We start from the raw sequence: 14,502 nt of genomic DNA, 5'->3' as shown, positions 1-14,502 counted from the left end.
GTGCCTGATAGCTGGACTAATTACTGTTATTTTAGTGGATTTGTAGCTGACACTTGTTGGGGGAGATTTACTAATGCCTGATTCACACCTGTGCATTTTTAGTGCTTTTTACATTTTGCAGATTTGCACTATAGCCCATTTAACATGGTTTGCCATGGAACACGTTCTGTAGTGCAAATCTGCAAAATGCAAAAAGCACAAAAATTGCATAGGTGTGAATCAGGCCTTATGCCACATACACAAGATCGGTTTGTCTGATGAAAACGGTCCGATTGACCGTTTTCATCAGATTAACCGATCGTGTGTGGGCCGCATCGTTTTTTTATCCATAGGTTAAAAAACTAGGAACTTGTTTTAAAATTATTTGATGGTTAACTAACCGATAGGAAAAAAACGATCATCTGTAGGCACGTCCATCGGTTAAAAATCCACGCATGCTCAGACTAAATTAGGGGACGGGAGCGCTCGTTCTGGTAAAACTTGCGTTCGTTATGGAGATAGCACATTCATCACGCTGTAACAGACAGAAAAGCGCAAATCGTCTTTCACTAACACAAAATCAGCTAAAGCAGCCCCAAGGGTGGCGCCATTGGATTTGAACTTCCCCTTTATAGTGCCGTCGTACGTGGTTTACGTGACCGCGTTCTGACACGATCGTTTTTTAACCAATGGTGTGTAGGCACGACTGATCATCAATCAGCTTCATCGGATAACTGATGAAAAAATCCATCAGTCCGTTTTCATCGGATGGACCGATCGTGTGTACAAGGCATTAGTGCTAGATGCTCTACAGAACGTGTTCCATAGGAAACCATGTTAAATGGACTGCAGTGCAAATCTGCAAAATGCAAAAAGCATAAAAAATGCATAGGTGTGAATCCAGCCTTAAAATGCATGCAGTGTTTTCCATGTATTCCAATGGCTCTAGTTCACACCAGTGCAGTCAGTTTGCAGTCAGTTTCCGATGCAGAAAAAAAAGTAGAGCGTACTGCATTTATTCTGCACAGAATTGTACTGGAACCCAGCAAATTGTATGAAAAATGCACTGAAACTGCGTGTTTTGTAAACTGGAAGCAAAAACTGATCCGGAGCATATAAGTGCATTTTTGTGGTGTGAACTGGCCCTAAAAATGCATGCAAAGTGTTTTCCATGTATTCCAATTGCTCTAGTTCACACCAGTGCAGTCAGTTCCAGCAGTCAATTGCCGGTGCAGAAACTGACTGGAACTGACTGCATTGGTGTGAACTAGAGCAATTGGAATACATGGAAAGAACTGTGCATGCATTTCTAGTGCAGAAAAAAGCGCATGGAACTGCATCTTTGAATCCGACTTTGCCCTGCGACTTGAAGTCAGACACGCGTCCGACTTCAATAAACAGGGATCTGACTTTTATCCCCGACAATGCCAGGCACTGTGTTTGGTATGAATCTTGAGGGAGAACTCCACGCCAAATTTTAAATAAAAAAACGGCATGTGTTCCCCCTCCAAGAGCCATACCAGGCCCTTGGGCCCTCGGGTCTGGTATGGATTTTAAGGGGAACTCCATACATCGAAAAACGGTGTGGGGGTCCCCCCAAAATCAATACCAGACCCTTATGCAAGCACGCAGCTTGGCCGGTCAGGAAAGGGGGTGGGGACAAGTGAGCGGCACCCCCTCCTGAACCGTACCAGACCGCATGCCCTCAACATGGGGGGTAGGTGCTTTGGGGCAGGGGGGCGCCCTGTTGATAAGGACAAGGGCCTCTTCCCAACAACCCTGGCGATTGGTTGTCAGGGTCTGCGGGCGTGGGGCTTATCGGAATCTGGGAGCCCCTTTAATAAGGGGGCCCTTCAGATCCCGGTCCCCACCCTATGTGAATGAGTAAGAGGTACATCGCACTCCTACCCATTCGCCCGGGGGGGAAAAGTGTCAATAAAAAAAACACTTCAAAGGTTTTTAAAGTAATTTATTAGGCAGCTCCAGGGGTCTCTTCTGACTTCGGTGGTCTGTTTCGACTTCTCCGCTCTCTAGGGCCTCTTCTTCCGCACTCTCCGGTTCTTCTCCCGCTGTCCAGAGAACGAGAGCGGAGAAGTCGGAAGAGCCCCCGGAGCTGCCTAATAAATTACTTTAAAAACCTTTGTAGTGTGTTTTTTCTATTGATGCTTTTTTCCCCAGGTGAATGGGTAATGGCACGATGTACCCCATACTCATTCACATAGGGTGGGGGGCCGAGATCTGGGGGCCCCCTTATTAAAGGGGGCTCCCAGATTCCGATAAGCCCCCACCCGCAGACCCCGACAACCAACGGCCAGGGTTGTCGGACAGAGGCCCTTGTCCTCATCAACATGGGGACAAGGTGCTTTGGGGTGGGTGGCCGCAGGGCCCCCCTGATCCAAAGCACCCACCCCCCCATGTTGAGGGCGCTCGTCCCCACCCTCTTTCATGACCGGTCGGGCTCTGTGCTTGGATAAGGGTCTGGTATGGATTTTGGGGGGACCCCATGCCGTTTTTTCAGCGTAGGGGATTCCCCTTAAAATCCATACCAGACTGAAGGGCCTGGTATGCTCTTGCAGGGGAACCCATGTTAGTTTTTTATTTTGACATGGAGTTTCCCCTCTAGATTCATATCAGACACAGTGCCTGGTATTGTCGGGGATCGAAGTCGGATCCCTGTTCATTGAAGTCGGACACATATTTTTAATAAATACATAATGAGCTTTGTCTAATAGTTATTGTATTAAATTAGTACTAATGCTAGGATCAATAAAAAATAAAAAAAATGTTATCCGGAACTTTGCTTTTATAATATATATATAGATGGTCTTTAGAGCGAATATTTAGATGACACACAACAATACAAATGTGGAATGGCAAAGACACATCAAAAATCCCTCTCAGATAAGTGTTATAATATCTTCAATATGCACTAACCTAAAATACATCATATTCTTTCTTTTTAGGATCACTCACAAGAAGTCAGCTGTATGAAGCACGATATTATACTTTAGGCTCCATTTACACCTGCGCAGAGCGATTTTCACATGCTTTCAGGCATATCTTTTTAAGCATGCTCTTGCATTTTTTCACTCGTATATCAGCATTTTAGGAGTATAATTCAAGTGTTTTATATGTGTATTCAAACTGTATTATTTGTCTGACTATTCAGATCATTATAATTTTGGGGCAAGTGCAAGTGACTTGCTATTAGGGCACTTGACAGGGGGTGGAGTTTAGAGCTCTGGTGGGGGACCCCAGAAAAAGAGGATCGGGGCTGCTCTGTGCAAAACCATTGCATAGAGCAGGTAATTATGAAATAAAAAAAAAAAAGCTTTACAATAAGTAATTTTCAAAAAGTATTTTCTCTTCTGATTGTTGTTAGGCTATTATTTTAGGAATGTTCTTAGGTCATTATTTTAGGCTTTTTTCCCTTCTGGTCAAATGTACTTAAGCTATTTACTGTTAGTATTGAATGTTCATACGACTTCTTTACATGAATGACACTATTTACTGCCCTTCTTAAAACCAATCTTAGATTATAAGATCCATGAGCAGGCCCCTCCTACTCCTCCTATATTGAACTGTGTTGTAAATGTGCTACTTTATATTGTAAAATGCTGTGCAAACTGTTGGCGTTATATAAATCCTTTATTATTATAATAATATTAATAATCTGAGATGGGTCACTTTTCAGAGGGCAGCAGAACTGCTGTTGTCAGACATTGTCAGACATTGGGAAAATATAATTGTGTATCAACTGCATAAGAGTGATAGAGTAACTTCTGATTACTGATGATTTCAAAGAGAGGGCGGAGATAGATATTGAACAGAACCGGCGACAAAGGAGATCCTTGAGGGACTCCACATGATACCGTCCGTTTTTCAGAAGTGAAAGGCCCCAGTTTCACAATTTGTGATTGGTTTTCCAAGAAGGAGGAGAACCAAGATAAACCACATTCCCATCTGAGTATATTTACACTATTGTAATTTTTTGGAAGTGATGTTATAGCATATCTCTGGGCCATATACCAATATTTACTATACTGTTATTATTTCTGAATGTATTTTTATATACATCTCTATAATAAAAACCCTTATATTTTTACATTAACTACTTGTGTGCCATTAAAGTCCAATCTCCTAGTCCAAATTAGTGTTCATTTCAAATATATCGGGACGTTGGCACATGAATACCTTTGCATCCACAGTGTCAGCAGCCTATTTTTTCTGAAACCTGGTTAAAATTCAGAAAATAACATTTTGCATATTATAAACTACTTCAAAAGGGTTTATTCACAACTATTGATTGAATGCTGAGACATGTGCATAGCAAACTTTATATAACTAGACCTATGTGTTCTATTTATGGAATAAAAGAAACAACACAATAAGCATCCACGTGATTTTCAAAATGATTGTTGTCCTACCAATATTGATCTCCAACAACTTTTTTTGTTTTTGATGTCACAATGTAGAGTATAAGATTTCCTATCATCTGTGTCCAGTCTTGCCACACAGAGTTAATCCAGCGCTGAGCAATCCTCTTTTAATGTTCAGTGAAAATTAACAGAATTCCAGATAAAAACTTGCCAAATTATAAAGTCCGTTTCTCTGTTCTTGCTTTGTGTTACAGGTTATTTACATATCTAGAGCTTGGACATGTTTTTTATATGTTATGTTATGTTTATCATAATATGAGGTGATCCAAAGTTCATTGTATATTACCAGGATATGTAAATAACCTGTAACACAAAGCAAGAACAGAGAAACGGACTTTATAATTTGGCAAGTTTTTATCTGGAATTCTGTTAATTTTCACTGAACATTAAAAGAGGATTGCTCAGCGCTGGATTAACTCTGTGTGGCAAGACTGGGCACAGATGATAGGGAATCTTATACTCTACATTATGACATCAACAAAACAAACATTTTTGGGGGGTTTACATCCACTTTAAATATTCTATTCCCTCCATGCTTCAACATAGCAGTGTATCACCAAGGAGCCTATAGTCTAGTATTTGTCACAATCTGAGTAAATCGATGACATTGCTGTATCATATTTGTAAATTCCAAGCTAAAAAGGGTTTAGCGACAATTAAATATTGACTGCTGCTGTTCAGGATTATATGAGATTAGTTTCGAAGGGGAATTGAACTGCTGAAAACATTTGCAATCTACTCTTTCTGCATGTTTCAAACACAGAAAGATCTATTGCCTGATATAAAGCTATTCCTGACAGTCTCCTTGTAATCTCCGTATGGCCGAGGCCTTCAAGGATTCTCTCTAATGGAGAACAAATTTGATTCCTGAGTTGACCATCTGCTGCTGGTAACCCATCTTTCGATGTTTGATGTTAGACAGGAGAGTCTGGAACACGGCATACTGGCAGAACTCCAGGAGCCCTGACAACGAGTCCTACCTCCGAAGGCACTGTCACATTGAAGGTAATACGATCATATGTTTCAGGCTTTTTCAACAAGATCCCTAAAGACTTAGTAATGGCCCTTTGACATTCATTTGTGCATTTCCAAGTATTAAAGATACATTACCCTTAAAAAAAGTTCCTATACTCAGCTATGTCTAATGTAAGTTTGTAAAGTATTGGCACTGTATAAATCCAGTATAATGATAATAATAAGACAGTGAACATAACAGATTATTTTTTAACAACTTTGAACCGTTTATAAATAACTGTAGGCCTTATAAATTTCTCGTTTGTATTTCTGCTACATTTTACAGCAAACCTGTCAGCAATTTTAGATGCAGTCAGCTCATTATTTCCTGTAGGCCAGCAGCAGGGGAGAACTGAGAAAGGGCTGAAAACACTACCTAGGATTTTAGCATAGTAGAGGCAGTGATGTCAACTGATTACAGAAAGTTAAAGGTTAAAGCTGGCCATACATTGTATATTATTAAAAAAAAAAAATATGTTAAATTCCGTTAAGATTTGCCTTCAATTATTTAGTGCAAGGGCCTGTCTGATTGCTTACAAATTAAAAGTGTTTAGGTTTGACCTCATATTATATGGTTTTGGTAAATCCAAAGGAAAACTGTATAGTGTGTGGCCAGCGTCAGTCCACCTTCAAACAAACAATAATTGCCATATTTTTGCAAGAACAAAAAATGCATTTCTTTATTTTTTTGGATAGGAGCCTGCAAAGCATTGCATCCACGACCATTAGAAGGTAGTTGCTATAACAGGCTTGTAGTTCCTCCAGCTCTCTATCTGTACTGACTTTAAGTTGGAGAGCTGGAGAAAGTGTCAATGGAATAGGAGCAGTGGTGGAACTAACAGGGTCGCAGCTGTTGCACTAACGATTGGGCCCTGGTGTTCCGCCACTGGAAGTGGGACCCATGACAGCAGGAAAGACTTCTGCTGGCACCTAAAGTAGTGGCTGCAAGGTGGGTGAGCTCGCCTCCACCAGAGCTGGTTTTTATAACTGCCACCTGACTTGCCCCTCAACCCCCCGTCACTCCCCGCCGCTGCTAGCCCAATGCCGCCAGCGTATCCTCCTGCACCACTGCAAGGTCGGTGGCGGGTTTCTGGTTCTCTTGTCATGTCACTTGCCCCACATCCCAAGACTGTTCCTTTACCGCACACTGCGGCTAAACGAGAGAGGCAGTGTGCTGGCCGCTGCCTACTAGAGCCGTGTCGGCTGCTATGAGGAGGAGGGCAGTGAACTTTGGAAAGGCTAGAGTGCGGAGTGACTACAGGTGGATGCGGATGGGTGGTCACAGTGCTGGGCACAGGAGGAAAAGGTATGTATAGGCCAAGAACTGAGATAAAAACTATAGATGGCTGGGTTCAGAAGTATAAAAAAATTTAAAGCTGCAAATAAAGGTGGGTGGGGTCTAGCTGTCGGCAGAACCCAATGATTACTACAGGCAGTAATTGCATGCAAAAAATCTGACAGGCTAGTTGTACTGAAGTCGATCGATGGATCGACTTCAGTACTACCAGCCTGCCTATAAATGGATTGAATCTTGGTCGGTCCCTGCTGAACTGGTTAAGGTATGATCCATCTATGGCCACCATTAGCCTTTAAGAGCTAACAGCACTTCTTGCAGATCGAAAAGTATTTTTCCGTACTTGCACCATTTCTAAAGAGACTTTGGGGAAATGTGCATATATTGGAGAGCTGTGCTAAATATACAGTAACAAGACCAGCAGTCATTTAGGCATCACCCACCAAGACCTTATAATGCCACACTTTATAGCATGTGTTGGGAGGATTAGTAGGTCCCTGGAGGACAGACAGCAGGTCTATGGGAGAAGCGCACTAGGGTGAAGCGTGTATCGTATGATGCCATCAACATGTATCATATAATGCAGCTAATATACACTTGGTAATATAAGAGTTGCAGAAATTTTAAGTCCAGCTTCTTCTTTATAGAAAATATTGTGAGGCTGACATAGTGCTGAAACTGTGTTTTAACAATTGGTGCATTATCTTTTTAAACTTTTAAATGCGCTGTAAATGTGCTGGTGAACCATTTATGAAAATGCCCCTAAGAGAAAGCCCTAAAGCACCAAAAAAAAGTTATACACTTATACTTTTTCTCAAACTAGACAAATTTCATTATAAAATAAAAAAAAATGGTTTCTTGTCTTGTAATGCTGCTGAGATAAAGAAATAATTGGATTTGTATATAAAAATTAAAGACATGCAGTTTGAATACAAAGAAGATGATAGAACTCCCATGACAAAATACATGTTTTATTCTCTTATGATATTAATAAAAGTTTTTTGCAACTATTAAAGCCCAGTTGAAGTCACGGAGATAAATGCTGTAAGCCAGGAGTGCCCAACCAGCAGCCGGGGGGCAACATGTGGCCTGCGGAGCCCTCTGATGTGGCCCGCGACCTCTTGCTCTGGAATGGCGCATTGGCAAGCCCAGATCGCAGGTTGCCGACCCGCCATCCCACAGCATCAGTGTTGTGAATGAAGCTGGTGGTAGAGGAAGAAATTGGTTGCGGAGCAGAGCCCCATATGCTTCCTCTACAGCGCCGGCTTTTGCCTAAGGCGGAGTCAGCCTGACCAAATGGGACTCTCAATTCACCTCTATAGAGCGACTTGTGTCTGTTTACGCTCGCATACCTCCAATCTGAAAAATAGAAGGGAATTCGTCCCCTTTCATCTGGGCGGATGGGAGGGCCTATAGGGTAGCTGTGACCTGTCATCTGCCTGCTCCGCTCATTGTGGCCCTCAACTGGTAACCAAGCTGCTTGAGTGGCCCTCACTCTTCAAAAGGTTGGGCACCCCTGCTGTAAGCCATCAGATAGACATTGCATTAACAGCCCCCATTCTGTGACAGCCGTTATGTGGGTTCTTCATATGACTGTGCAGTCCAATGAGCACCAGTGTTAGATCTAGTGCACCCATGAATCAGCACTCAGCCATTTAAGTCTGTTTGAGGTTACATGTTAAGGGGTGTGGCTATTACTCTGCTATGCCCGCAGAGGGCAGCGAGCAGTATTTTCACTTAGAGCACAAAGTGTTTTAAAGTGTTTCCAAGCTAAAATCAGTCATAAATTATAATATTAATAATAAAATAATTACTGTGCTATGGGAGGAATGTGGGCTCCCTTTTCTGTAGCTGTAGCACACCGTTTTTAAATCATAGTTACATAGTTAGTCAGGTTGAAAAAAACACTCAAGTCCATCTAGTTCAACCAATAAAAAAAAAACATACAATCCCATATACCAAATCCTATACCCACAGTTGATCCTGAGGAAGATGAAAAACCCCAACAAGATCCAATTTATTCCAGCAGGGGAAAAAATATCCTTCCTGATCCCCCGAGAGGCAATTTTTTCGGATTTTCCTTGGATCAACTTTACCTATAAATGTCAGTACCCAGTCTCCCCCAGATCAGGGACATAAACAGTAAAAAGAAAAGTGTTATTGGTGTGGCACTACAATACGCCCTATTAAACCATTCAAAAGAGTAAAAAAATCTAAAAAAATAAAGTGTTCAACCATGCAATTGTGGTGCCTCCTCAATAAAGTGCACGAGATGCAAAAATCCATTGCAGACTTACGCAGTCACCATGACCCCTTAGGCCGCGTACACACGGTCGTTCCAAACCGATGAGAATGGTCCGACGGGCCATTTCCATTGGTTCACCGCTGAAGTGGCCTGATGGTCTGATGTGTGTACACACCATCGTTCCAAAAACCGATCGGGTCAGAACGCGGTGACGTCAAACACACGACGTGCTGAATAAAATGAAGTTCAATGCTTCCAAGCATGCGTCGACTTGATTCTGAACATGCGCGGGTTTTGAACCGATACTTTCTGTACTAACCATCGGTTTGGACCGATCGGGCAGCGGTCCATCGGTTCGATTTTGAAGCATGTTTTAAAATTTTGGACCGGGAGGAAAACAGACCGATGGGCTATACACACGGTCGGTTTGGACCGATAAAACTGAACCTCGGTCCATTCTCATCGGTTTTGTCCGACCGTGTGTATGCGGCCTTAATGCTAATAAGAGGGTCTGATGAACTTTTTCAAAGTAATGCTTCTTCCTGGATGTATGCGCTTTCCCCTTTATGGATCCCCCTCCAGACAGTGGAATATCTCCTTCTCCTCCACTCCAGGTCATATGAAAGGGAATCAGGGTGCAGCCTCCAATAGTGTTATACCACTTTATTTGTTTAACTCACAAAAGGACAATAAAATGCACTTACAACAATGTATGGCTAGTTATAATGTACAGGCCAATAGTCACAAACCTGTCTGGGACACTCCAGGAATTCCACAGACTGGAAATGAGGTAACCGGAAGTGACGTAAGAAGCTCCTCCCAATGTGTTTTGTCATTTTTACATCATCAGAAGCTGCGTCAATTAAATCCACTTATAGCCATATATGCCCTCCTGTATGCTAATGATTACTCTTAACCCTTCATAATACACACTGAAACAATGCTGTGCGCATCCATTATTATTCATAGAGTTTAAGGGAGGTGTTTTGTAGTAAACAGTAGATTTACATTGGGATTTTGGAATCTCATACACTTCAGGAGGTAGCACCACAATTGCATGGTTAAATACTTTATTTTTTTTAAATTGTTATATCAAATCTAATGGTTTAATAGGGAAGTGTATTGTAGCACCATACCAATTACACTTTACAAATCCTAATATAATCATAATGGGCCAGATTCACAAAAGAGATACGACGGCGTATCTCCTGATACGCCGTCGTATCTCTGTTTTAGGGTCATCCTAACTATGCGACTGATTCATAGAATCAGTTACGCATAGATAGCCCTAAGGTCCGACAGGTGTAATTGAATTACACTGTCGGATCTTAGGATGCAATACCTCGGCCGCCGCTGGGGGGAGTCGCGTCGTAAACCAGCGTCGGGTATGCAAATTAGTAGTTACTGCGATCCACGACGGTTTTTCGCGTTCGTTACGTCGCTGCTAGTCTAGTTTCCCGTCGCAAAGTTAGTCGTCGTTTTAGCTGCCCTAACTTTACACAGCACACGTATGTGCTGTATAAAGTATGGCCGTCGTTCCCGCGTCGAAATTTAAAAATGTTTTTGTCTTGCGTAAGACGTCCGGGAATACGAAAGTACGCTACGCACGTCGCCGTTCGAAAAAATGACGTCACTTCGCGCAAAGCACGGCGGGAATTTCAAAACGGAGCATGCGCAGTAGGTCCGGCGCGGGAGCGCGCCTAATTTAAATGGCACACGCCCCTTTGAATTACGCGGGCTTTGTGAATCAGGCACTTGTGATGAAAACTTGCGGCGGTGTAACGTATCTACGATACGTTACCCTGCCACAATTCTACGTGAATCTGCCCCAATATGTGGAAGTTTTATGTGGAAATTTGGGGTTTCAATTATTTAGAGAGTGAATTTGCAACATTTTTGTCACTGAAATAGAAAAGAAGGGTAAACTACAATATAGCTATAGGTGTGACTTTAAGAAAGTAGGCGATAAGGCCCATCTGCCTTGCTGACTACATTTACAGTGCCATTAGGAAATGCTAGCTTCATCAAGTGTCAATTTAAGGCTTTCTATATAATTACATCCTGATTGTATCACAATTGCTGTTAAAGCCAAGAAGAAGGGGAAGTCCTTATCTCCCAAACTGCATTGGCTATATCTGATGTTGCAAACGAATTTCAATTGAAATATAAGTTTGTACTAAAAAAAAAAAAAAAGGTTTGTACTAGTCATGCTTATCCTCACACTCAAAAGTTATTCATGTGTATTTCATTAGAATACATGATGATTCTGCTTCTGACCTATTAAAGTGCATGATAGAGAAGTCTGGATGTTTATATTATGTGTTACAGACCTCAGTGAAGAAGAATATATTATGGGAGATAGAACAAACTCGCTGACAAGATTAAAGGAAGAAAATATTTCCCAGGTAACTATCTACACATAAGGCAAAGTCTCAGGGCTTGTTCACACTAGTGTTTGGGGGGGGGGGGGTCAGTAAAACCCAATGGTTGAGATTTTACCACCCCCAATCTACTACCCCCCTTTAGCTATAGAGACAGTTACCAGGTGTGCACGCATGCTGCGGCTGCTTTTGTCCCTGTCGGGAGTCTTTCAAGTGAGCACGTACAATGTACATGGTTGTGGCGCGCTAGCCTGGGATTCAAGTTGTGAAAGCAGAAGGTGAGGACGCAATACAATGCCTCCTCACCGCCTTTCAAATGTGTTTATATCGCTCTTCAGAGAGCAAGCTCGTATAAATGAATCCTTTTGGGTCATGAAAAATCCAGGTGCATCAGCTTCTAGTAGACCCCTGAGAATTCCTCCCACACCTAAAGGCTGGAGCCTCCTGCACCAGGACTAAATGCCCAGTGTGCATGGGGCCTTAGATATGAAACAGGATCTAAGAATGGAGGATTGGCAAATGGTTGAAAGGTTTGACCCCTCCATTCATAGATTGTGTTTCATTTATGAAAGCTGTAGTACAAATTTCTATGAATGGAGGATCCAGGTCGGAAAGTTTGGGCATAGTTGAGTACTCTTGATGACACTCCTGTGACAGCTCCTTATTTATATTAAACCCCACCACATCAGAAGATTACAGGGGCAGGGGCATGGATAGAGGAGGATATCTACTAACACAAGAGGCATCAGCACAAGGGATACATCCTACGGATTGTAAATTATCCCTTGTGCTGATTTTTCAGTTTTTTATATGGGCTGCAGTTAGACTTTTTTTACTCTGTTTAAAAGAAGATTCTATCAAGTGTAAAGAGAAGCCCAGAGTGAGACGAAGGCTAGGCGCAGGGCTGGCATGACAGAGCAGCAGGGCAGGAAACCAGCGAGTATAGGGGTTAATTTATGGGAGGGTAGCAGACCATGGTAGGGGGTGGTGTTGTAGGTCATTTCCTGGGGGTAGGAGGGGCCAGGGTCCGGTGGTCATCAGATGAAGAAGGAGCTCCCACCCTCCCACCCTAATTTTGGTGTGCTATGTGTATTTTGTGATTGTGGGGTTGGGAGTATTGGTTGGGGATCTTCGGAGGCAGTTGAAATTAAGACCAAAAGTGGGGAACCACGGTATGGGATCCTCGGTGGATGCCAGGAGATGGGTATCAGTGTTGGAAGGTAGTCCTCGAGTCGGCAAATGCAAATTAGGTATATACGCCGATTCAGAAACTTACATTTGTCCGGCGCATTTTTTTACGTCGTTTACGTTAGGCTTTTTCCGGTGTATAGTTACCCCTGCTATAGGAGGCGCAGCCAATGTTAAGTATGGACGTCAGGCCAGCGTAAAATTTTCCGTCGAATACGTCGTTTGCGTAAGTCATTCGCGAATAGGGCTGTGCGTAATCTACGTTCACGTCGAAAGCATTGGCTTTTTGCGGGTTAATTTGGAACATGCGCACTGGGATACTTTCACGGACGGCGCATGCGCCGTTAGTAAAAAGCGTCATTTACATGGGGTCACAATTCATTTAAATAAAACACGCCCACCTCTTCCATATCTGAATTAGGCGGGCTTACGCCGGCCTATTTACGCTACGCCGCCGCAACTTACGGAGCAAGTGCTATGTTAATATTGCACTTGCCTGTCAAAGTTGCAGAGGCGTAGCGTAAATAGGATACGCTACACCCGAACATAGTTACGCGCTCCCTACCTGAATCTGGCCCATTGTACCTACAGCACCTTCAAAGTCCCATCCGCTACTTCTAAATTCCCCAGAAACTTCTGATTAGCAAAGCTCTAACATCTCTAGGGGTGTTTGAAACTTGATGCTCTGTCCTGTCTCCCATGTTACTATTGGTTCATTTTAATGATGAGCTTACCAATATGAAAGTACGTGAAACAGGAGGAGGTGGGCGCTCTTCGACACTACTAGTAAGTGCTGGAGTTTTGCCATGTAGAATGACCTTGGGGTTTAGACATAAACGATAAAATCACTTTATAGAAACACTTTATAATGAATTTAAATAAAGTTACAGTGGAAAATAGTCCATAATATCTTATAGCATGTTGTATTATCATCAACACATTTTTCCTACAATGACCACCATGTTCCTGCTTATTAAATTATACAAATTTGTTCTGTTTACTCTAGATTCCATCGTATGAGCCCTGGAACCCAGCACATAACCAGTGTTCAAATTCTAATGGATGCACTAATGAGATGGTGAGCATGCGTGGAAGGCCTATGATGGCTGCACAAATGTAAAAGTGGAAATTAATAATTGTTCTCTTGATTAACTGTAAACATGTGTGAGTCTATGTTGAAATCCTATAAATAATGACTAACTGTACAAAATAAAATTAGGTAAATGATAGGCATGAATGATAATGTGGCCATTTAAAGTAGATCTATGAGAGTAAATCCCTTATAATTTAGGGAAATCCTTGGGGACCCCCAGCCCCAGGTCAACAGAACTAGTGTCCCCATTGGAAGATTTCCACTTTATTACTTTTCTGGGGACAACCCAAAATATGTGATTTTCTTTTTCTTTTACTTTCACTTTCAATGATAATAGTAAAGAGGACAAATAAAGAGGGAGAATCTCCCTAACAGGGGCACCGACAGCAATAGAAACCTGACAGATGTTCTAATTCATCTCCCCTCTATCCAAAACTCCAATGGTAGTTTGGAAATGTGGTCACCCTAGTTGCAAATTGCTTTCCAGTTACAAGAAAACTCAGCAATATTGCAATTGGTTATATTAGTGTTGTCATGACGTCCTCCTTTCAAATCAGCTTTCAGCCATGTGGTAGTCTTTTGAAGTGCGTAACTTTTTTTAAATTAGCCCCCTATAAAGCAAGCAATTAATACTATTCTGTTCAGCTGGCTGCATTACTAAATGCCTCTGTAGTAAAAATAAAAATTAGCAAAAATTTTTTTAACATTTGACACTTCCCAGGAGTCAGAAGTTGGCATCCCCCACTGTGCTCTGTGGCTCTCTCCACCAACCCCTACATCACTAAAGCACACAGGGGTCAGTAGAAGAAACCATAAAGTACAACAAGGGACCAGGCATCCAACACACAGGGAAGTTTGCTAAGGATCAT

The 14,502-nt window shown here is 42.2% G+C and overlaps 1 protein-coding gene across 2 annotated transcripts in view; it reads left to right on the top strand.

Annotated features, from left to right (window-relative positions):
* SAMSN1 (SAM domain, SH3 domain and nuclear localization signals 1) overlaps positions 1 to 14,502 on the top strand; it is a 144,125-nt gene that overhangs the window by 51,546 nt on the left and 78,077 nt on the right. For both annotated transcript variants that reach the window (XM_040338801.1, XM_040338800.1), the window contains 3 exons: positions 5,337 to 5,423; positions 11,300 to 11,376; positions 13,547 to 13,618. In XM_040338801.1, coding sequence (XP_040194735.1) covers positions 5,337 to 5,423; positions 11,300 to 11,376; positions 13,547 to 13,618 — 236 coding nt within the window. The remainder of the gene's footprint in view (positions 1 to 5,336; positions 5,424 to 11,299; positions 11,377 to 13,546; positions 13,619 to 14,502) is intronic.

Source organism: Rana temporaria, chromosome 2, assembly GCF_905171775.1.
Source record: "Rana temporaria chromosome 2, aRanTem1.1, whole genome shotgun sequence".
NCBI lineage: Eukaryota > Metazoa > Chordata > Amphibia > Anura > Ranidae > Rana > Rana temporaria.
This window is presented reverse-complemented; position numbering and strand designations above follow the sequence as displayed.